The sequence below is a fragment of the Astyanax mexicanus genome, chromosome 22, assembly GCF_023375975.1.
Source record: "Astyanax mexicanus isolate ESR-SI-001 chromosome 22, AstMex3_surface, whole genome shotgun sequence".
Classification (NCBI taxonomy): domain Eukaryota; kingdom Metazoa; phylum Chordata; class Actinopteri; order Characiformes; family Acestrorhamphidae; genus Astyanax; species Astyanax mexicanus.
Window position 1 is genome coordinate 4,388,078 of NC_064429.1, and position 25,475 is coordinate 4,413,552.

At 39.2% G+C, this 25,475-nt stretch overlaps 1 protein-coding gene across 1 annotated transcript; it reads left to right on the forward strand.

Moving 5' to 3' along the window:
* Window positions 1-1,999: 1,999 nt before the first annotated feature.
* LOC103036548 (chemerin-like receptor 2) lies at window positions 2,000-16,423 on the forward strand. Its single transcript, XM_022663304.2, has 2 exons — window positions 2,000-2,087; window positions 14,842-16,423. Exon 2 carries the CDS (start codon window positions 14,852-14,854, stop codon window positions 15,845-15,847), a length of 996 nt encoding a protein of 331 aa, XP_022519025.2. The 5' UTR covers window positions 2,000-2,087; window positions 14,842-14,851; the 3' UTR covers window positions 15,848-16,423.
* The last annotated feature ends 9,052 nt before the right edge of the window (window positions 16,424-25,475 follow it).

Consider the following 25,475-nt stretch of genomic DNA (forward strand, 5'->3'; position numbering starts at 1 on the left):
TTTCTGATTTAGGCTTTATGCCACTCCTGGTTTGTAAAAATGCGTAACACATTATAACCATTGCCCACGATAACGACGATATGAGAATACTGTGATTCGCTGATACTCTTTATCCAAGTGTCAAGGCTGTTGACATATATAATGTGCCTTAAAGTAATAATGTGACACAAAAGAGGATTATGATCGTTCATGTGTTGATTGAGAACCTCATAGTTCTAGTGGAAAAGGTATATGCACCCTTGTGTCACGCCTATTACAGACTGTGTAGTCTAAAACCCAGACTCCTCCCTTTCTGTCAATGGACAATCTCCACCTCAGGACTCCAACCCCAAGAATGCATCTGTCTCTGACATGTGTCCGGACTCCACCAATCAGCACGCTTTCTCTCTTGTCATCTCTGGAATTCTGAGATTGTTTTCAGCTGTTTGTCATTAACTTTGGGTATATAAGTCTGTCTATTTTCACATGTCTTTAGCGAAGTACTGCAACTGTTATCCAGCGACATACCAAGCACTCTAAATCTGTTTGTATCTCTGTGTATGACCCTTTTTTCTAGAGCTAATTTGACTGATCAAACCACTCAAACTTTTTGAGTTTTGCTCTGCACACAAGATAAATACTCATATGTGAGCCAATGCTGCACCATAAAGAGCTTTTAGAGGGTTTTTGATAAAAAAAAAAAATTGTTGTTATATAAAGCAGGAAAGGGTTACAAATTGGTATTTTTTTTTTCACCTACAGTCTACAGTGAACCAAACAATCTAGAAATTGAGACAATGTGTGACTGTGGCTACTGTGTCAAAAAGTGGGCGTCCAGTCGAAATTACCCTAAGAGCACAATGGAGACTCATCAATAACATAAAGAAACAATCCTGAGTAAAATACAAAGATTGAAAAGGCATAATTGGTACTGGTTATATAATATATAATAGGTTATAATAATATATTGGATGGAACATCATGATTTGGTCCTGCTTTGCTGCTTTTTTGGAACCCTGTTCCTAAATTTCCTTCGAGATAAAAGTATCTATCTATCTATCTATCTATCTATCTATCTATCTATCTATCTATCTATCTATCTATCTATCTATCTATCTATCTATCTATCTATCTATCTATCTATAATTTGAGGGGAAAATGAATTCCCAAGTGTATCCACATATTCTACAGGATAATGTGAGAGTAATAAATATTAGCTGTTTATGGCTTGTGGTTAACTGCAAACTGCACTTATATATTGTATTCAACAAGGGTTTTCTTCTTGCCCCTCTTCAATAAAGGCCAGATTTGTGGAGTGCTCAACTTACAGTTGTCCTGTAAAAAGCTGTGGATTTCTGCAGCTCCTCCAGAGTGACCATGGGCCTCCTGGCTGCTTCTCTGATGGATGATGGATTGTGGAACAGTGCTCCTTGGGATGCTCAAAGTTTGGGATATGTTTTTATAACCTAACTCTGCTTTAACCTTCTGCATAACTTCATCTCTGACCTGTTTGGTCAGTTCCTTGTTCTCTTTATAATGTTGTTTGTTCACTAGTGTTCTCTATAAAACCTCTGAGGTCTTCACATAACAGCTGCATGATCTAATTAAGTGATTTCTGAAGGCAGTTGATTGCACAGGGTTTTATTTTGGCAGTTTTGGAGGAAAGGAGTATTTTTTTTAAACTATGTATCATTTTTGGTCCACTTCAAAACTATGTTCTACTTTGTGATTGTCTATCACTTTAAATCTTAATAAAATACATTTAAGTTTGTGGTTGTTAGTTGAGGAAATGTGAAAATGTATGAGGAGTATGAATACTTTTGCAAGCCACTGTACTCACTATGACCCAAATACTGGCCTAAATGTGTTTCTGTTAAATATAAGTTAGTGTAAGAAACACAAGTTTGCAATTAATGCAGTGCCTGTGTGGAATAAGCTATAATAAAAAAAATGCTTGAATGAGAAAAAGGGGCGGAGCCTTCAGTGCACTTCCCATGCACCTCCTTCTGCACTTTTTTTTACTGCAGTGTAAAGATAGAGTGAGAGTTCAGTTTAGCTCCTGAGTCACCAGACAGGCTGTTAACTTCCTTCTGCTTCATTTGCCTGAGGTAAGAATGTATCTTAGCTTGGGTTGTTTTTCAATGTACAGATCTGTAAAAAATGAAGAGAGCAGTTTCTGAATCAGTTTCTCTGATTTTGCTATTTATAGGTTTATGTTTGAGTAAAATGAACATTGTTGTTTTATTCTATAAACTACAGACAACATTTCTCCCAAATTCCATATAAAAATATTCTCATTAAGAGCATTTATTTACAGAAAATGAGAAATGTCTGAAATAACAAAAAAGATGCAGAGCTTTCAGACCTCCAATAATGCAAACTTCATATCCATAAAGTTTTAAGAGTTCAGAAATCAATATTTGGTGGAATAACCCTGGTTTTTAATCACAGTTTTTTAATGCATCTTGGCATCATGTTTTCCTCCACCAGTCTTACACACTGCTTTTGATAACTTTATGCCTGCACTCCTGGTTTGTAAAAATGCGTAACACATTATAACCATGCTTTGTTTTTGCTTTGTGCATCAGAAATTGTGCATTTAATGCATTATAAGCTGTGTTCAGCTTTTCTAATACACATGCAAGACATTCAAGTCTCTACAAGTGCCAGCTTGCATTGCATTTCTCTACCAAACTCCAACAAAACCTACGTACTCTTACTGTACTTCATGTTCGTGGTTAGTAGAGGGGCGTGCCTCAAATGTGGCATGTTGGCAATTTGGCAAGTTGTTATTCTAAGTGTTGTGCCAAATTCCGCCTCCCTGATAAAATCTGGCTCACTTGAGTGCACAGGTGTCATGCAGCAGAATGAGCTTAAAGGATTCCTGATTGTTTCCATTTATTTCTGTTTATAAATAAGGTTTAATCTACAGTTACAGTGGATACAGTGGATTACCAGTCTAATCTGTTGTACCCATATTACTGCAAGACTCATATGCGTGTGAAGGGAGTCTGATTTTGCTACACAACTAATTATTTTTCTTTTTGTATTATCCAATAAAAGACAGTAGCCCTAGAGTTGTTTGATACTGCAAACAAACCAGACCACAATTCAGTAGATCCAGATTAAGGCTTCCTCTGTTGGTCAGACCAATTTTAGACATTTGGTCTCCACCTATTTTGGTCCAGAGCAAAAAAGTAGGTGTGAAAGGTTCTCACCATTCTTCTTCTCTGCCTTTCTGATATTTTTCTTGGCCTGCCACTTCTGGGCTTAACAAGAACTGTCCCTGAGGTCTTCCATTTCCTTACTATGTTCCTCACAGTGGAAACTGACAGGTTAAATCTCTGAGACAACTTTTTGTATCCTTCCCCTGAACAACTATGTTGAACAATCTTTGTTTTTAGGTCATTTGAGAGTTGTTTTGATGAGACCATGATGCCACTCTTCAGAGGAGATTCAAATAGGAGAACAACTTGCAATTGGCCACCTTAAATACCTTTTCTCATGATTGGATACACCTGGCTATGAAGCTCAAAGCTCAATGAGGTTACCAAACCAATTTTGTGCTTCAGTAAGTCAGTAAAAAGTAGTTAGGAGTATTCAAATCAATAAAATGATAAGGGTGCCCATACTTTTGCACCGGTCAAATTTTGGTTTAATGCATATTGCACATTTTCTGTTAGTACTATAAACCTCATTTCAATCCTGAAATATTACTGTGTCCATCAGTTATTAGATATATCAAACTGAAATGGCTGTTGCAAACACCCAAATATTTACAACTAAAAATGATTAAGATTAATAGGGGTGCCCAAACTTTTTCATATGACTGTAATTGAAAAGTTACTTTATTTCATAAATAAATTCATATAATATATTATATGGATGTTTTACACACAAAGTGATCTACTTTGTTGATAATTTATGGCTTACAGACAAAAAAAAGAAGAAAATTTAATTAAAAGTCCTGCTGGAAAATGAAATCCACATCCCCATAAAAGTTGTCAGTAGCAGAGGGAAGCAGTAACTGCTGTAAGATTTTGTGTGAAAACAAAACTGCACTGACTTTAGACTTGATAATAAAACACAGTGGATCAACACCAGCAGATGAAGTGTCTCTCCAATATATCAAACCATCACTGATTGGTGGAAACTTAACACTAGACCTCAGAATTTACTGATGATCAGTGATGGTTTGGAGAGTCATGTCATCTGCTGGTGTTGATCCACTGTGTTTTATTATCAAGTCTAAAGTCAGTGCAGTTTTGTTTTCCCACAAAATCTTACAGCACTTCATGCTTCCCTCTGCTACTGACAACTTTTATGGAGATGCAGATTTCATTTTCCAGCAGGACTTGGCAAAAAGTACCTTACATAAAATTCTAATTTTCTGTGACAATGATTTTTGTTTTTTTTCATTGTCTGTAAGCCATAATCATCAATAATAAAAGAAATAAAGGCTTAAAATAGATCACTGTGTGTGTAATACATCTATATAATAAATGAGTTTAAAATTTTGAACTGAATTACTGAAAGAAAATAACTTTTCAATGATATTCTAATTTTTAGATATAATATCCCAGTAATCCACAGACTTCACTGACGACTTTATTTTATATTGTTTTGAAAGACAAATGAACTGAGCTGATAAGTGGAGCCAGGAAGGAAACTTTCTGAAATAGAGATTAAATGAGGTGATAGGGTCGTGATAAGCTGATTAGGTTACAAAAATTTGTCATGTACAATAACAGATAGAAATGGTATTTATAGGATGATAGATAAAGAGGTGGGAAGGGCTTCAGGCGTCTTCCTGTTTTCAAAATTGTGTCAATTCTGTTATATATTACCATTAAAATAAAAATTTAACAAAGGACTGAATACACAGATCATGCATGCGGGTGATTTATAGCACTGCAGTGACTGTACTGGCATGGTGGTGGTTTATGAGGTGTCAGTGTATGTTGTTCTGTTTCAAATGAATCAGACACAGCAGTGCTGCTGGTGTTTTTAAACACTGTTACTGCTGGACTGATAAAAGTCCACCTGTGGGCAGCGTCGACAGCGTCCTGTGGGCAGTGTCCTGTGCACAGTAGTCCTGTGGGCTGTAGACCTGTACACAGTGCGGGCAGTGTCCTGTGGGCAGTAGTCCTGTGGGCAGTGTGGACAGCGTCCTGTGGGCAGAGTCCTGTGGGCTGTAGACCTGTACACAGTGTGGGCAGTGTCCTGTGGGCAGTAGTCCTGTAGACAGTGTGGGCAGTGTCCTGTGGGCAGAAGTCCTGTAGGCGGTGTGGACAGCGTCCTGTGGGCAGTGTCCTGTAGGCAGTGTGGACAGCGTCCTGTAGACAGTAGGGGCAGCGTCCTGTAGGCAGTAGTGTGTGTTGTTCTGGTTCAAATGGATCAGACACTGCATTGCTGCTGGTGTTTTTAAACACTGTGTTACTGCTGGGCCAAGAACAGTCCACCAACAGAGTCTTGTGGGCAGTGTCCTGTGGCTAGCATACTGTGGTCAGCGCCCTGTGGCAGTGTCCAGTGGGCAGCATCCTGTAGGCAGTAGTCCTGAGGGCAGTAGTCATGTAGGCAGTAGTCATGTAGTCAGTAGTCCTGTGGGCAGTAGTCATGTAGGCAGTAGTCCTGTGGGCAGTGTGGGCAATAGTCATGTATGCACTAGTCCTGTGGGCAGTGGTCATCTAGGCAGTGTAAGCAACATTCTGTGGGCAGTAGTCCTGTGGGCAAAGTCCTGTGGGCCACGTCCTGTGGGCAGCATCCTGTGGGCTGTAGTCGTGTAGGCAGTGTGGGCAGAGTCCTGTAGGCAGTAGTCCTGTGGGCAGTAGTCATGTAGGCAGTGTGAGCAGCATCCTGTGGGCAGTAGTCCTGTGGGCAGTATTCCTGTGGGCAAAGTCCTGTGAGCCACGTCCTGTAGGCAGCATACTGTGGGCAGTAGTCATATAGGCAGTGTGGGTAGAATCCTGTGGGCAGTAGTCCTGTGGGCAGTAGTCCTATATGCAGTGTCGGCAGTGTCCTGTGAGCAGCAGTGTATGTTGTTCTGTTTCAAATGAATCAGGCACAGCAGTGCTGCTGGTGTTTTTAAAGACTGTGAGTCTCGGCAGTGTCGGCAGAGTCCTGTGGGCAGAGTCCTGTGGGCAGTAGTCCTGTGGGCAGGGTCCTGTAGGCAGTGATAAAAGACTTTAGGCTAACCAAAACTGTAAACTGTTCAGCAACAGATTCAGAGCTTCTGTCTCTGACTTTACTTTATCTACAAGGTGAAGCAGCTGTAGGAGTGTGTAATAGAGTGGAGGACAGTGATATAAAATTCTGTTCTGTAGAAACCACAAACTAAAAACGCTTGTATTTTTTTCCTATAGCCTAATAACCTTATAGTGACCACTTTTCAATTTTTTAAAGAAGCCTACAGTTAAGAAAAGAATCAGAAAAATAATTTGAGAAAAGAGTTTGGAAATTTGATTTAGCTAACAGTGCATAATTACAATTGCATCAGGCCTCAGTCTCTAAGCTAATTGTCTAAGAAAACTACTAGTGTACATCAAAAAATGTATATAATTGAAAAGTTACCTTATTTCATAAATTCATATCATATATTATATATGTTTTACACACAAAGTTATTTTAATCGTTAACTTCAATTATTTATTGTGGATGATCATGATTTACAGTAAAAAAAACTAAAATCATTAGTGTCTCAGAAAATTAGAAAATTATATAAGACCAATTGGTGCTTTTTGCGTGGGCAGTGTGCCAAGTCCTGCTGGAAAATGAAATCTGCATCTCTATAAAAGTGAAGCATGAAGAGACACTGATTTTTGGGTTTTCTTCAACAATAAAAGAAATAAAGGCTTAAAATAGATCACTCTGTGTTCAATAAATCTATATAATATACGAGTTTCACATTTTTAACTGAATTACTAAAATAAAGAAATTTTTCAATGATATTCTAATTTTTTGAGATGCACTAGTATAATATCAGCCTTTGCAATTTCTAGTAATCCACAGACTTCACTGACGACTTTATTTTATATTGTTTTGAAAGGAAGGAAACTTTCTGAAATAGAGATTAAATGAGGTGATAGGGTCGTGATAAGATGATTAGGTTACAAAAAATTGTCATGGACAATAACAGATAGAAATGGTATTTATAGCGTGATAGATAAGGGGGGGGTGGAGGGGGGGTTCAAGTTTTTTTTTTTTGCTTTCAAAAGTGGGTTAATTTTGTTATATATCACAGATAAGGGGAAGAGGCGAGGATGATCTGTTAAGCTGTTAATCACCTTATAAAAAAAAAAATCTGATTTCTACTGAAATAATTCTGTTTTCTTAACTTATTGTTTAATAAGAATCAAGTCATATTCACCACAGTACAATCAGGCATTAGGACATCCGAAGTTTACATATAAATATATATATATATCAGTGGCGATTGCTCTAAGACTACAAGGGAAGCTCAGCTTCCCCTAAAATGTAAAAAAAAAAAAAAAAGTGATTAAATATATACTGTTGTGTGTACATGTCACTGATTAAATATGCGCTACACCGCGCTGAACTTAGTTCAGAATCAGCTTCTTATCACTGGTAACGCCGCGGCTTTCCTCTCACTCATTCCCGCAGCTTCACAGCGCTGCTTTAAACAGTGCACAGACTTCAATAGCGGAGCAAAGCGCGCGGCGAAACGAGAAGAGTCATTGGATAAATGCTGGGCTTTGTCCCGCCCATCGGACGCTCAGCGTCTCTGGGGGTCTATGGGGCAGTGGGCTGTCCTCGGCCGGCCCGGACGCTCAGCTTCTGCATGATGATTGGATGATCTGTCTGAGGCAGAGTCCCTTTTTGATTGACAGCGAAATGAGCGAATCAGCGATCTTTTAGTGTAAAAAGCATTTTCATTCTGTTCTGAGTTGAACCGGATACTTTCCTAATCCTTATAGCGGCATTTTCTTTATTAAAAACGACTAGCGACAAATCCAGCTTCTATTTCTGGTGCTTTTCTGATTAATTTGGTGTAAAAGGTGGGTAAAAGTTACAGGTCTTTTCAGCTGTTCTGGTATGATAAAGTGAGCTGGCTGACTGGAAGTGCTGTAATAAATAAAATGTACTGATGGCCATTCCTCTTGATGAAATCTCAGGACATAAATGAACAGGGGCCAGTAGTAAGTATTGTGTTATCATTAAAAATAATTAAAATAATTTTAATTAATAAAGGGATTATTCAAGGAAATTAAAACTGTCCAAAAAGGAACTAAGTTTACCAGCATTTTTTTCTTTACCAACTTTAAAGATTTTGCGTAATGTTTTTTTTTTACTGATCATTTTATGTTTATTTATGTCATAGCGTCTTTTTTATGTAATTGTTCAGTGTAAAGAATGGGTACCTTTTTGTTGTGTAGTGACAACTTGAAAATAATGCCTTTTGTTTACAAAAAAAAAAAAAAACATCTCAGGGAGAGTAGAATTTTTGTATAAATAAAACTACATATGTTAAGATGTAGGCCGAAATTGAGCTTCCCCTCCTTGAAAGACCAGCATCCGCCACTGATATATATATATATATATATATATATATATATACATAAACATTCATATACACTCCACTAATTCAACAAAAGAAAAGGGAATCAGAGAAATGATTTATATTAAATTGGTTGATTATTGGAATACTGTCTCAATGCGCTCTTTGCACAACTACTTCTGCATTCTCATCAGTGCTGCTCCAGCGTTTCCTGTTTGGATTTTCTAATACACTCGTTATGGCAGTGTTTTCAGCTGGTGTTTACAAGAGCTTCTAAAAATTAACCTCAACGTCGAGGAGACCAGTAAAGCCTACCACTAGAAAGCTAGAGAAAGGCTTTAAACTATATGCATCTTCATACCTACACAGATTTAAGTGCAGTAAGGTTAATTGGACGGTGCTGAACAGTACAGATGGACAGTGACCCAAAATATAATGCTAAAGCAACCCAGGAGTTTTTAAAGTGGACATTAAACACAAGTATTTAGTATATTTCACAAGATGTATTGTCACTCTAATAAAATCGTATAAGTTTAACAGCTGAATTAAAATAAAAAGCAATCTAAATGTCATTTTTTAGTAAGTGTAGCACCATCTTGTCCCAGCACTGAAAGTGACGTCACAAGGTTGGTTCCCGAACGTCTCACTAACATAAACTATGAGCCTACACTAATTCCTCAGTGGATAATATAAGCCAAACCCAAAATCGATGCAAAGGGGGCCACTTTTGTATTGCCCCTGGGTGTAGTAATACTGGGTGTAGTAAAATTTATAGGGTGAAGAATGAGAAAACGATTCACTTTCACTTTCATATCTCGCCTCTTAATCAGACAGCTGTTCTTAGGAGGTGGCTAGCGGAGCTGAAGCGTGAGAATCCTCCGGTTAGACGCAATGCTAGGGGTCAGGAGCGAGCACTTTCTAGACCAGGAATATGTGTAGGAGATGGTTTTTGAGTCAGGAGCAGTGGTAATTTTCTGGCCTTTTTCCTCCGTTTTTATTTTTTCCTCTGAACAGCTGGGATGTACAGACCGTCCGTCTGGAGGTACTATGAACCAAACAGCGCCTGGGTGTTTTAATATCCACTTAAATCATGTATGTTTCATTCAGTCTTAATGAACTCTGCACTTTACATGCTAAATAGATACATGTAAGTTATATAAACAAGCTAGTTAACAGGATGGCAGTAGGTTACCTGCTGTTGACGGGCTGCAGGGTTTCTGCACGGACCTCCCGTAAAAAGAGCAGAGACACCTCCAAAACGTCTTGCTCTTAGAAGAGCATCTGAAAATTTCTGCTCAGGTTTATACAGGAAAGATCTCTGAGTAAATGCTCCACGTTAGCCTAGTTCAGCTTCGTCTTCATCTATAATCTCAACAAACAACAAGCTGTTTTTCTTAACCCTGACCGCTAGCTATGTACCTGGGCTCTTCATCCAACCAACCTCGTGACGTCACCAGTGCTGCACGGGCAAAATGCATAAAATAAATATAATAAATAATAAATATATTGTAATTTAGTGTGTAAACATTTTATATAAAAATTCCGCCCAAATAAATTCCATTATATTTAATCCCTTAGAAAACTTGTACAAACTGAAATGTTTCATGTCCACTTTAAGGTAGTGCAGTTCTGCAGTGGTCGAGTCAATCACCAGATCTGAACCTGATCTAAAAAGGTAGAAAAACCAAAAACCAGCAACAATTGAAGACAGCTGAGGTAAAGACCTGGTAAAATATCATACAGGAGGAAACTCAAAGTTTGGTGATGTAAATGGTTTCCAGACTTCAGGCAGAAATGAAAAAATGAACTTAGCTGTAGTAAAAGTTAAAAGAACTTAGCTGTAGTAAAGTTTATGGTAACACTTCCTATGAACCCTGTATTCATAATTTACCATATTATAAATGCATTTATAATGCATTATATGACATGCATAATACCTTATAATGACTGTAATAAGCCTGTATAATAACTCTTGTTATAAGTACTTACATTGACATTCCTAACACATTATAAACTACAAGTACAAGGGTTTATAAAGAAAGGGCTTATAATGCCTTATAATATCTGTTCACAAGAACGTTGTACAATGTAGTGTTGTAATCTCTATAACACAGATTTGGTATATTTTGGTATAATCCATTATAATATGCAGCTATAATTTCTCAAATTAGTGCGTAACACATTATATTATTTACACAGAAAAACAAACGAAAGCACCGTGTTTTGCTTCCGGAGTGGCCGCTGCGACTGCTCGTGCCGCCGACAGGAAGTATATTACAACACTACATTGTATAATGTTCTTATGAACTGATATTAAAAGGCATTACAAGCCATGTTTTTGTAAACCCGTATACTTGTAGTTTATCATGTGTTATGAATGTCGCTGTAAGTACTTATGAGTTGTTATACAGGCTTATTACAGTCATAATAGGTTTTATGCATGTCATATAATGCACTATGAATGGATTCATAAGGCATTGTGAATACAGGGTTCATAGGAAGGGTTACCAAGTTTATTTGTCCAGTTCCTTTTTTAGCTCGTGTAATGAGGAGGCTTTGGTAGAAGAATGGTTGTAATTCCTAAACACTTTATAGGATTTTTTTGTTCAACAATTTTTGAATTAAACCTAAAAGTCTACACTTTAACTGCATCTCATGTGTTTTATTTGAAATCCAGTGTGGTGGCATGCAGAGTTTATTATGAATTATGAAGATTGTGCCACGGTCTAAATATATAACTGTATATCTAATAAGTATAATATGGTATTGTAACACAGTGTTTCTATGAGATTTAAGGTACAAACTATGCTGTAACACAAAAGCCCTGTTATTTAAGCAATAGAACACGAGAGGGAGTGTGTTATCACGAATAACATCACAGCTGTGATTCGGACGTAGAACATCACAGCCGCGATGCTATTCGTGATAACACACGACCTCGAGTGTTCTATTGCTTTTATACAACAGTTTATTTTTTTACAAAATGAATAAAGAAAATAAATCAAAGAACTTTGAAAATGAATATGCTTTAATATGGACTGAGCCTTCCACCAAAAAGTAGTTCCACAACAACTGTAACAGAACTGAAACTTAACTACAAAACAGTGTATGGTTCATACAGAATAACACCACGAAAGTTAGCTTGAAAGCAAAATTAGGAATAAGTGAAGATGGTAATGTTAGGAGGGTGAAATAACGCTAATACTCTCCTCTCCTGCTCTGTGGAGTCGTCTTCAGGTGAAAGCTGCGCATTTTTTGAGCATTTCTGCTTGTTTTGCTGGGTGGTGTTGGTTTTAGCTAGCCAGCTGGACTGTGGTTAGGTTAGCGTAGCTTGCTTTAGCTCAGCATTAACTTAGCTTAGCCTAGCTTGGCTGGTTAGCGTTCTGGCTGTCAGACAGCATTAGCCGAGCGATTTTCTTTCCCTTTTTTCCACAAAAGACGAGTCAGCGCTGCAGGCTGAGGGTGAGCGTGCCGTGGTTGAGCGCTAGCCTGTGCTAAGCTAACGCTGCCGCTGATGCCGTTGATGATTCTAAGCTGTCCTGTGTGTATACGTCGTTACTCGGCAACGCGTCAGCGGATTGATACAGGTTTAGTGTGAGAAGGCCGTGATGTTATCACGAATATCATCACGGCTAGAACACTTCTCAACCAATCAGATTGTGAGGTCGGAACTAGCTGTTGTATAAATTAATATTGACCCAAGTATTTTCTTACGTTATTTCCTCTGTACTATGCATCACTTACAGAGGCTGAATCCAGGATTTGTGTGTTGTGGCTGGAATCATCTGTTTGAAGAAGAATCCCTCCTGTTCTCTGAAGTAACTGTAGTAGTTAAATGTTTAAGATATAAACAGAGCTATGAAATGCTTTCACAGACCGAAGTGTTTAGAGAAGTGTGGAGGCGAATTAATCAGATGTGTCTAGAGTGTAATGCCTCTTAAAGCCCCCTCACAGAAATCAATTCCAGGTGAAGATTAGGAACAGACTGCCTACTGACTGAGAGCCTGAACACATTCAGGGTGAAGGGATACATGCAGGCTAATTAAAGGCAAAATAATCCCTCGCAATAGTTGATTCTATTCTATTCACCTTGACTGTTAAAAAATATTAATCTCTAAGTTTATTTAATATATATATAATTTCAACAGTTTCAACAATTTCATCCTTTAAATAACTGTAGTTTAGACCTGTAATATATAATATCTTCCACTGAATTACGCAGATATTGTTTTTTAGCTCTGGTGGAATTTCTTTTTTAAGGTCATGCTGCAGCAGACTCTGCATACTTTCACTTTCGGAACAGCTCACATTTCCACATCCCCCCCTTCACAGCATTACACCATCATATATTGCACAGCATTGCCCCTCAGTGGCCACATGAGCTTCCTTCTGTAATCCAAAACTGTTCTGTAAAGCAAAATCAGTCATTTTCTTCTGCCCTGTCTTAATGACAAAACATGGCCTTTATAAAGTGCTTAGCAGTAAAATTTTTCACTGTTTGAAGTTAAATTCATAACGTAAATAATGTATGTGTGTAAAACTTAATTATTTCATTTTTTTTCCATATCGTATAATAAAGAAGAAATGTTTTTTTTATCCATTTTTCACATACTGTCATTTTTAAACCCTGTCACTTACAATCTTCACCCAATTGTCTGTTTTCTGTTTTAGCCTCTTGTACAAAAGCGTAGCAAGTGTTCATATTTATCACTCTGTAGGTAGAAGTATAAATAGAAACTAGGGTTTAAAATGCTTCTGTAGAAGTTGAAGCATCAACTTAAGCTTTTTACTCTTTAAGTAAAAGTGTAAAAGTACTGATTTCAAAACTACTTCAAGTATAAAAGTAAAAGTAACATAAGGGGGAAAAAATAAAGCCATTAAGAACAAGAGCTTAGGCGGCGCCACAAAGTCCAATAATGCACTACCCCCCTCCCCCTCCCCAAAACACATTTTTCTAAAAAACATATTGACCATAATGTTCTATTATTAAAATGTTAATGTTGATAATATAATTTGGGATTTTGCACTAGGCTGTTCTCTATAGTGTTTCAGCTGCATATATGCTGATTGTAAATGAATGTATTTTAGTAGAATGTAAATATATTAAAGAAGTTTTAGTTGGACTGGAGTTTATCTGGAGTTCTGTTGAGTCTCTGCACGGATCATCTTCATACTAGACTACATACGTCTGCTATGTTCTTGCTGGAGTGTGTGTGTGGGAGGGGGGGTGCAGGTGTGATGGATCACAGTATAAACCAATAGGGAGTCGGAATGGTATATATGTTTATACTTTTCTACATCCAATCACAATCAGATTTGTTCCCTCTATCTGGATGGAGAGATTTATCTGGATAGGGGTTTTATTTATTGATCAATGAGAAGCCGGAATGAAAACAAGCTGAAATAAAATAGGAGTAACGAGGCAGTTTTTAAAATGTAAGGAGTGGAAAGTTCAGATAATTGTGTAAAAATGTAAGAAGTAGAAGTAAAAAGTCGTCTGAAAAATAATTAATCCAGTTTAAGGTATAGATAACCAACATTTCTACATTAGTAATATAAACTATTTGATCTTTTATTAAAAGAGGCAAAATATTTTGAAAAAATGATAGGTTTTACTATTTCTTCTATTTATTTCATTTTCTACATTGTAGATTATTATCAAATACATGAAAACTAAGGGATGCAGGGAGCTAAGGGAACTAAAGGAGCTGGAGCTTCACAGCGTGAAGGAAAAACAGCAACTATTGTTCAGCACCTCCAGAAACTCCTCATGAAGACACTGAGATTAAAATAACAAGAGTGTGCAGATCTGTCCTCAGAGATAAATGTGATACGATAAGAATCGAAAGTATAAAACATATTATGGTTTGTTTAACAATTTGTCCTCTTTTGAACTCTGGTATGTCTCCCATAATGTTGTGTGCATTGCAATATTTAGAGCAGAACTGTGCTCTTACCCTGCTGATTGAACCTTCACACACTGCTCTTACTGGTGCTCTTAATGTGCAATTAATGAAGATTGGCCACCAGGCTGCTCCAATTTAGCCATGAAACCTCCCACACTAAAATGATGACAGGTGTTTCAGTTTTACTGTACAACCCCTGTAAGTCTGCATGTGTTCCTGTATAGCTGTAAGTTAGTCTTCAATATTAAATTTACAATGTAAAAAATGTTAAAAAGAAAGAAAACACATTAAGTTGAGATTGAGTGTTTCCAAACATTTGACTCGTACTGAACATATGTACAGCTGGTGCAACTGGCTGAAGGTCTTCTGTGTGATTGTGATCTGCTGTTGGTGATCTACTTTACCATTCATTCTCTCACTTTTTTTTTCCTTTTCTTTCAGAACTTCCAAGATGTCCTTCAACCTCTCAGAGATCGAGTTTGATTATACTGTGTTTAATCAGGAGATCTTGGAAAAAACTGAATACCTGAAACTCATCAGGATGCTCTACATGGTTACATACCTCTTCATATGCGTGACGGGTGTGGTCCTCAACGCTTATGTGATCATCGCAGGTGTCCGCAAGTTTCGAAGCCACAGGAATCCCACTGTTTGGGAGCAGCACACCTGTGCATGGGTTCTGGCGCTGGCCGTGACCCATCTGGTGTTCTCCGGCTTCCTGGTGCTGCAGTTCCTCTACGCCTGGAGGCACTTCAATTGGCATCATGGAGCGGCTCTATGCAAGATCTCGTCCTACGTTTTCTACTACAGCATGTTCTCTACGGCTGCCCTGCTCAGCCTGACGAGTGTCGGCAGCTGTATCGGCAGCAGCACGTGCTTTAAAGGCATTCGTTTCAGCAAACGTGAAAAGTTCTTGGTTATCCTCATGGTGCTGAGCTCCTGGACGTTCGGGGCGGTCCTTAGCAGCCCATCTCTGCTTTCCCGAGAGCTTCGATACACGGAGGTGGGACTGCAGTGCATTGACGACTTTGATCTGGACAAGGAGAAGACCACAGACCACGGTTTGGCAACACTGACCACCGTCGTGCTCTGCAGGTTCCTGCTGGGGGTTTTGTTTCCTGTGATTTTGATGATCATCAGCGCATGTATAGCACAACGGCGAGGGGTCCACAAAAAGGGCACTTGTCATAAGATTGCCCTTGCAGTCAAGGTGGCCTACTTCATCTGCTGGGCGCCTCTACTCTCGATGGCGCTCATTCAGGTCAAAGAAGGGAATATCAAAAGTTTCAAATATGGGTTTCCAGCAGCAACCGTGCTGGCTGCAGCTCACTGCTTCATCAACCCCATCATCTACCTGCTGGTGGGACGCAAAACCAACATGGCGTGGATGCTGGAGGTCCCAGATCCAAAAACAAAAATGTCCCAGAATGAAGACATAGAACTGTGAACATGATGCAGAGAATTCTGCAGTAATATTGTGTGCAGCTGAATTACCAGCAGTTAACCCAGATCCAGTAAGCAATCTAGAATTCGAATAACTGCTGCTAAATTAAGGAAACAAATAAAGAATTGCATTCCCTTCTCCAAAGCACAAATAATTCATACATGCAATATATTGTATATTAGCATCAGCATGGACCCACCATCATTAAAAATGTTACTTTAATTCAGTAATGTAGTTTAAAATGTGAAACTTCTATATATATATGTATATATGTATATAAGTGAGAGTGATCTATTTTTGCGTTATTTTTATTCTTTTATTATTGAAGATTATGGTTTATAGCAAATGAAAACCCCAAAATCTGTGTCTCAGAAAATTTGAATATTATATAAGACCAATTGGTACGTTTGTCAGTGTGGGCAGTGTGCCAAGTCTTGCTGGAAAATTAAATCCACATCTCCATAAAAGTTGTTTTCAGCAGAGGGAAGCTGTAAGATATGAAGTGCTGTAAGTGATTCTGTGGGAACACAAAACTGTAAGACTTTCGACTTGATAATAAAACACAGTGGATCAACACCAGCAGATGACATGACTCTCCAAACCATCACTGATCATCAGTAAATTTTACATTTCATTTAAAGTAAATCAAGGGAGCAGAGTCTGGAGGTTTCAGGCTTCCCTGTTCTTTATGATCAATCCCTGCTGATTTACAGAGACTCTGATCAGAGTAAAACAGACTGGAGAAAGACTGCTGAGATTGTTGGGGTCTTTGTGGGTTTTTAAAATATTCATATTTAATTGACTTGGAAACGTTTGATTTTGTTAGCCTATTTGCAGTTCAGTAGACAGTGTAGAGAAGCTCAGTCAAACATTTATATCTTTAAATACACATTTATATTTATTAGTTTATAGGAAATAATAATCAGCCTGCCCCGCCCACTCAGCGCTCTCTTCTAGTCCATAGACCACTAAAGTCGTGCGTCATTCTGTAGTCCTCCTGCGGCTTCCGTGTCTAAGCGTTTTTTCCCTATGAGAAAAATGAATGAGGTTTTTTAAAAACCCGTCTCTGTCACATTTCTTTGGTAAATAAATCTGTTCAGACCCCTGTACGTTTTATTCTGTGTACATTTTACTCCTGAAAAACACTGGATCCTCTGAATTTCGAGATCATTTAAGGGTCGTAATGAGAAAAAAGCTAACTTTAAGCTAATGCTACAGCGGAGTGAACTGACCTCCCGGCGCTGCTGCAGAGATTAGCAGGGGACTGTTTTTGGCGCAACACCAGAGAACTCCAACGGTAAGTTAGGAGAATTTTACACACAGCTGGTCCAACTAATGAACTAACTGCCCTTACTGAGGAGAGCTGAGAGTGTCACAGCATAAAATCACTAAAACAGATCAGTGATACTCCAGAACCAGCTGTAACACGTTTTAACATTTACCCTCTTTACTATGCAGTGAAATAAATTGGTGTTTCTGGTTGGTTGTCGCCTCAGTGAGGGCAGGAAGTTAGATGATTAGTTGATTAGTTAGTTGTTAGTTGATTATTTGGGTCAGGTGTTGTAATTAGTATAAACTAATGATCGTAATTAAATACTAAACCCTTCGGGGGAGCGCTGATCCTGAACTGAGAACCACTTTTTCTTATTATCTGCCTTTAAAGCTCTAACACAGACTACACTGCTCAACATCACACCGCTCAACATTACTGAAAGAGTTTTCACCTGTTTAAATGCTTTAATGATCCTCTTTGAAGAAGAATAATAATCCAAAACGTGATCTGAACGGAGTTCACTGGTGTTGTGCAGAATCCAGTCCGGGGTCATTTCCAGCCGCTGTGCTGTGACGTCAGTTAAGCATTAGCTTAAATTTAGCATTTTTCTAATTACTTCCCTTAAACGATCTCGAAATTCAGAGGATCCAGTGATATTTAGGAGGTAAATGTACACAGAATAAAACGTACAGGGGTCTGAACATATTTATTTACCACAGAATGTGACAGAGGCCAGTTTTTGAAAAGCCCATTCAAATTCCCCATTCACATGAACCGCTTAGACACGGAACCCCAAAGGAGCCCCAAATATTGGCATAAACAACATGGCGCCGACTACAAAATGACGACACGACTTCAGTGGTCTATACATCACAGCACGGAGAGAGACACCACAGTATTAACATATTCTTTATTTATACTTCCTTTATTTAATTTTCACTTATTGTTTTTATTTTGTTTAAAACCAGAAGTGCACCAAAGGGAAGAAATTGTTCGACTTGAAAAACTTGAATAAGTTTGAAACAGTTTACAGTATTTGTTGTGGATTGTCAGCACTCTACATCAGGGGATTTAGTTTTAAGTTGTGTTGAGTGGTATTTTTTTTAAAGAATAAACAAAGTTACACTGAAAGGAAGAAAATTCCTTATTCTTTATTGTTTTTTTTCCCTAAGAACAGTTCTATTAAAAAAAAACAAAGAAAGAAAGAAAGAACTAGAAAAGATGTCTAGTGAGGCGAGAATTTTTATATTTTTTTTGTATTGTGGTTTTCACTTTTTTTACCTCAATAAAAAATCTGTGTTTGGCGATATTCTATCCTAGGTGTTTTGGATTCTTTGGATCTATGAAGCTTAAATATTCAAAATTATTGGTATCAGTATCGTTATCGGCAATACTGGTCCTGCATTTACTTGGTATCGGATCGTTATTAAAATTCCCGGTATTGCCCATCTCTAGTCCACTGTGTTTTTTTATCAAGTCTAAAGTCAGTGCAGTTTTGTTTTCCCACAAAATCTTACAGCAACTCATGCTTCCCTCTGCTGATAACTTTTATAGCGATTTTAGAGAGATTTCATTTTCCAGCAGGACCTGGCACACCGCCCACACTGAAAAAAAAAGCAATTGGTCCTATATAGTATTTTAATTTCTGGCTGTAAGCCATAATCATCAGTAATAAAAGACATAAACATTTAAAATAGATCACTCTGTGTTTAATACACCTATAATATATGAGTTTCACATTTTGAACTGAATTACTGAAATTAAGTTTTCAATAAAACTTTCAAAGATATTATAATCTCAGTTGTCAGTCAATAATTAAGTCAGAAGTTCTTCTGTAATAGTTAGGCATAAAACTTTTTATTTAAAAAGTAAATGGGAACTGCTGTGCTGACTCTCAGTCATGATATATATGCTATATAATGGGTATTTATGCTTTTGCAGGCATAATGTAATATAATTAAACGATGGATATACATATTTTTTTAGCTATGTACAGGTTTTTTTCATGCTTAATACTTTGGACCTTATATTGATGTTCTACTGGGATATACTGTATTTTAAACTAAGGGACAAATATGTACAAAATATATAATGAATTAATATATATTAAGTTGTTATTAGACACTCAATCCCATTGTGTCTTGTTGTTTGTCTTTGTTGTCATTTACTCCTGTTCTTTAACTCATTTTTCAAGATTTATAACTGTGTATTTCAGAATTTAAAAAATATATATTCTAATGTCTTTTGGTTGTATGTTTTTTGTAATGCCTGTATTCATTTGTAACACATGTCTAAGTATGGTCTATACATATATGTAATGCAATTATATACAGATATCTATACTTTTTTTTTTTTTTTTTTGGCTCAACCACCACCCCCCCTCTTCGGAGGACAATTAATACTTTATTTTTATTTATTTATTTATTTTTTTATTATTATTATTATTATTATTATTATTATTATTATTTATTTATTTTTTATATATATATATATATATATTTTGTGTGGATATAGTTGTGGGAGTTCAGGGTTGGAAGGATCGGAGTGTGAGGTACAGGAGGGGGGTACAATAAGAAGAAAAAGAAAAAAAAAACTAAACAAAAAACAAACAAACAAAAAAATAATAATAATAAAATAAAATAAACATAAAATAAACAAACATACATATATACACATACTCACATATCTAACTATACATATGCTTATACATATACACACATACATAAATATACATACATATTAATACATACACATAAATACATACACACACACGCACAGTTACTTCTATTCTATTGTTTTTTGCAAAAATATGTCATGTGTTACGGATTATGTCAAAAATATGTCATGTGTTACGGATTATGTCATGAAATGCCTACCACAATGGAGGCAAGAAACCGCCACCATGCCCCTGCGATCCAGAGGCAGATAGGGAAGAACCCAGTGGACCCAGACCATCCACAGCCCATTAGGAGCCCAGAAGACCCGCGGCCACACATCCCGATGGTAACCATGTGCACACCCCAGATGAGGACGGGGGAGACTCCAGACGAAGCCCCCATGGCAAAGAGCAAGAGTCCAGAGAGCCAAAGGAAGCGAGCAGCCCGCCCCCCCGGCAGGCCAGCACCCCCTGCACGGGCCGAGCATGCGGCCCCCGAGATCCCAAGCACCCGGGAACAGCCCGACACCCGGCAGGCCCCCCCCCCCCACGCCAAGGGGGCCCAAGCCAGAGACCACATTAGGGCATCCGGCCACGCACCCATGGACCCACGGATGCCCACCCCCCCAGGAACGGCAGTGACGATCGGCGGAAAGCAGCGTGGAGCGGTAGGGAGGGCAAAAACCCGCCCTACGCAACCATGTCCCACAGGTGTCCATGCTCAGTCAGCCCCAAACCCAGGACCAACTGTTCACGCACACATGCACATTCACACACCCGTCACACACACATCCGTCACACACACATCCGTCACACATACACCCATCGCACACGTGCACATTCACTCACAGACCAGTCACACACACCAGTCACACACACCAGTCACGCACACCAGTCACACACACAGAACATACATAAACACCTAATGCGGGCATGCGGGCACCAGTACCGAGCCAGCGGCAACCTAGGGAAGCAGCCAGCCCGGCCCCGAACAACCACCCGACCCACACCCCAGGCAGGGTGCACGAAACCAGGGTGTGAGAAGACCTGACCCCCCTCCTCCCCCCACCCAGCATGTTGCAGTGATATGAATGTGTATAATGAGAAGAATGAATGAAAGCTACAGTGCTATTAAAATTGGAGGGACAGCTGTAATATGAGAACTGAATAACAGCACCCAACCACACTGCCCCCCCAAAGGCCCTCAATGTCTAAAATGCGAAAATAAAATTGAGGAGCAGGGAGCGCCTGCCCCCCAAAACCCTATGTGTAATATGATGTGTGTAAGCTGTATGATGAGTTTGTATGTGTAATGCGATGTTAGACTGAGTAGGAGTCGGGGAAGGGCCAGGAAAGGACCGAGGGGCAGAGGACTACCCCCCGGAGGAAGAGAGCCAACTACTGCTGGCTCACTAGGCACCCAGTTCCATACACCCAACCGCAGTACAGGGAAGGCAAGTCCAGGGTGTAGAGCGGCTACGGCCCCAGGACACCGCCGCTCTGCAAGACAGCGCCCCCATCCCCACACTGCAATACAACATAAATACACATCCCCACTCACATACAAAAGACAACAGATATTACACACACGCACACACACACACAGACACATTTACACTCAACATCCCACTCTTTCTCATACACACACAGTGGTCCTGAGCCCAGGACCAACCGGTCTTAAGTGGGAGACTGCCGCTTCCCCACCTGAGCACCCCTACCTCCCCACAGGGAGGGCACCCAGAATCCCGGAATGCCAACCAGACACCCCAACACGGACCAAACCACAACGGCGCGCCCAAGAGAGGCATAGACCCTCCCCAGCGCAGGGAGGGACCCAAACAGGCGACAGACGCCCACGGGCACCAGGGCCCCGGACTCCGCACCCCGACCGCCACAGGGGAACCCAGCCAACCGGACAGGGCCAGCACCCACCACCATGGGCCCCCCAGACCCCCACCCCCAAGACCACAAGAGCATACATCCAGGCCCCCCCCACCAACAACCAGGGCCCGCACACAGAAATCACCAAGCGGCAGCCACCGTCCCCAGTCCAAGAGCCATCAGACTAGAGGTCTGCGCGGGACTGTTTTTTTAAACCCGCTCCCGCCCGCTCCCGCGTCTTTTTGTCCCGCTCCCGCCCGCTCCCGCAAAAAAATCACTTCTTTTAATCCCGCTCCCGCCCGCCACATACACATTCCCGCCGCTCCCGTCCCGCAGTCCTAATATGAATTGAATTAATTACATTTAGTGCTTCAAATTTACATATGTATTTATTAAAACAGCAATTCAGTTCGCAGTCCAAACACATGCCATTAGGTGCATCAAGAATCCTAGAAGTGGATCTATATTATATAAAATAATAAATGTAAAAATATATAAAATTTAATTCAATTAGTTTAATTAATATTTGTATTATTATTATTAATAATAATAATAATAATAATAACAATAATAATAATAACAATAACAATGTTATTGTTATTATTATTATTATTATTGTTATTATTATTATTATTATTATTATTATTTTGCACCAGTATAGTAAATGTCGTCCTTTAAATTACACACCCCCCTCCCCCCCCCCCTCCTCTGCACACGCCTGCTGGAGATGCTGAAAATGTGTGTGTGTGTGTCCATCCTCCGAGAGATTTTTCTTGTGTTTTTTTGTTGCTTGCATGGGAATCATAGCGTGATTATTATAATTTTCTTAACTATTTATCAATTTGCGGGAGCGGGACCACATGTTAATGTGGTCCCGCTCCCGCATGGCCTGTATTGATTAAATTACCGCTCCCGCCAATAACAATTCAGTTTTGTCCCGCGCCGCAACATATTCTGACGGGTCCCGCGGGTCCCGCGGGACTCCCGCGGGAGTGCAGACCTCTACATCAGACACCCGAATCCCCCGATCCCCCCCCAGCCACCTGCCGGACGCACCAGGAGACACGACTACAGCCGCCCACCCCCATCATGTGATGGAGCTGATCAGTGGGAACCAGAGAGATTCAAATGTAGCCAATTGGTTTTTTGAGGTTGCAGACATTCTTTCCAGACTAATGTGGTCTAAAAGTAAATTTCTATAGTGATTTATGCATAAATCATTTTTTGATTTCCACTTCATGACGATAGTTTTCTTAGCGATGCATAAGACAGTGAGAACTATGTGCAATATATTTGTTTCCATGTTTAGTTCACTTACATCACCTAAAATGCATAGTTTGGGTGAAGCTGGGATATTGCAATTAAACCAGGTAGATAAGTCTTCACATATCATCTTCCAGAATCTCTGAACAGGCATGCAAAACCATATAGCATGTATATAATTCTCAATATGATTGCCCGAACAGTTAGTGCATATATTTGTTTCTCTAAGGCCCATTTGGAACATTCTATGCCTTGTATAATGTGTTCTATGGAGAATTTTGTATTGTATGAGTTGTAAATTTGGACTTTTCGTCATTTTGAAATTGTTTAAACATATCTGTGTCCAAAAGTTCTTATCTGGGTTCATGGAGAGATCTCGATCCCATTTTGTAATTGGGAGGGATATTGAATCATTAATTTTGGATAATAACTTATATATTTTTGATAACAATTTAGGAGTATAGAGATTCATGAACTCTTTTATCAATACTAGGATTTCTAATGTTAGATTATTTAAATTAAATCTTGCTTGTATAATGGACTTTAATTGTAGATACTCCAGAAATTTGCTACTGCTAATTTCGTATTTTGAAATAAGATCTTCAAATGACATAAAGGTCCCCTCCTGTATAACATGTTCTAAATTCTTAATTCCTTTCTCTTGCCATTGTGAAAAATTAATAACTGTTTTTTTCTGACATATATCTGGGTTGTTCCAAATGGGTGTCCTTTTACATGGTATTAGTGAAGACTTAGCTATCTTTAAAAACTCCCACCAAGCTGTCAGAGTGGTGTTTATGTTTAGGCTTTTAAAGCAGCTATAGTGTTTAATACTGGAGCTAATGAAAGGTAAGTCAGAGATTTTCACTTTTCCACTGAGTGTTTGTTCTAGGTCCAGCCAAGGGCTGCCTAAAGGGTTTGTTTTAATCCAACTTGTAACATATTGCAATCTATTGGCTAAAAAATAGTGATAGAAGTTTGGTAGTTCTAGACCACCATGGCATTTTAGCTTCTGTAAAGTCTTCAGACTTATTCTCGATGTTTTATTTTTCCATAAAAATTTTGAAATGTTTGAGTCTAATGACTTAAACCAAGCAGCAGGAGGTTTATTAGGGATTAATGAAAACAAATAATTGATTTTAGGTAGAATCAGCATTTTTACAGTAGCAACTCTCCCAATAAGAGATATAGGTAGAGAATTCCATCGTGTGAGATCGTCCTCTATTGTTTTTAGTAGAGGAATATGATTCAATCGTATCAGGTCTGATAGCTTGGGGGAAAAATGTATACCTAAATATTTAATGTTGCCCGACTGTAGTGAAGTAGTGCTCTGAAATGTACAATTCAGATTTACTCCAGTTAATGGAATAATCTGAAACAGATGAGAACTTACCTATGAGTGTGATTGTCTTTAGCAGAGAAGTTTGTGAGTCCCTAAGGAAAAGTAATACATCATCAGCAGAAAGGCTTATCTTATGGTCTGTATTTTCTGTTTGAATTCCTTTAATATCTACACTTTGTCGTATTTTTGCTGCTAGTGGTTCAATAAAAAATACAAAAAGTGAGGGAGAGAGCGGGCAGCCCTGTCTGGTGCCTCTCTGCAGACTAAAGCTTTGTGAAATAAGATCATTTGTCCTAACCCGTGCATTGGGAGAGCTATATAATGTTTCAATCCAGTTTATGAAGGATGGACCAAATCCAAATTTATTTAGAACTGCTAACAGAAATTTCCAATTTACCCGGTCGAATGCTTTCTCTGCATCTAAAGAGACAACTATGGTTTCTAATTTGTTAATGGAACAGTAATCTATTACATTTATTAGTCGACGTGTGTTATCGGCTGAGTGCCGGCCTTTGATAAAACCTGTTTGGTCCGAATGTACACTGCTCAAAAAAATAAAGGGAACACTCAAATAACACAATATAACTCCAAGTAAATCAAACTTCTGTGAAATTAAACTGTCCACTTAGGAAGCAACACTGATTGACAATCAATTTCACCTGCTGTTGTGCAAATGGAATAGACAACAGGTGGAAATTATTGGCAATTAGCAAGACACACTCAATAAAGGAGTGGTTCTGCAGGTGGGGACCACAGACCACTTCTCAGAACCTATGCTGTCTGGCTGATGTTTTGGTCAGTTTTGAATGTTGGTGGTGCTTTCACACTCGTGGTAGCATGAGACGGACTCTACAACCCACACAAGTGGCTCAGGTAGTGCAGCTCATCCAGGATGGCACATCAATGCGAGCTGTGGCAAGAAGGTTTGCTGTGTCTGTCAGCGTAGTGTCTAGAGGCTGGAGGCGCTACCAGGAGACAGGCCAGTACACCAGGAGACGTGGAGGAGGCCGTAGGAGGGCAACAACCGAGCAGCAGGACCGCTACCTCCGCCTTTGTGCAAGAAGGAACAGGAGGAGCACTGCCAGAGCCCTGCAAAATGACCTCCAGCAGGCCACAAATGTGCATGTGTCTGCACAAACGGTTAGAAACCGACTCCATGAGGATGGTATGAGGGCCCGACGTCCACAGATGGGGGTTGTGCTCACAGCCCAACACC

What these genes read in the sequence shown, in the direction of transcription:
- LOC103036548 (XM_022663304.2), top strand. Translation starts at nt 14,852, where the DNA reads ATGTCCTTCAACCTCTCAGAGATCGAGTTTGATTATACTGTGTTTAAT.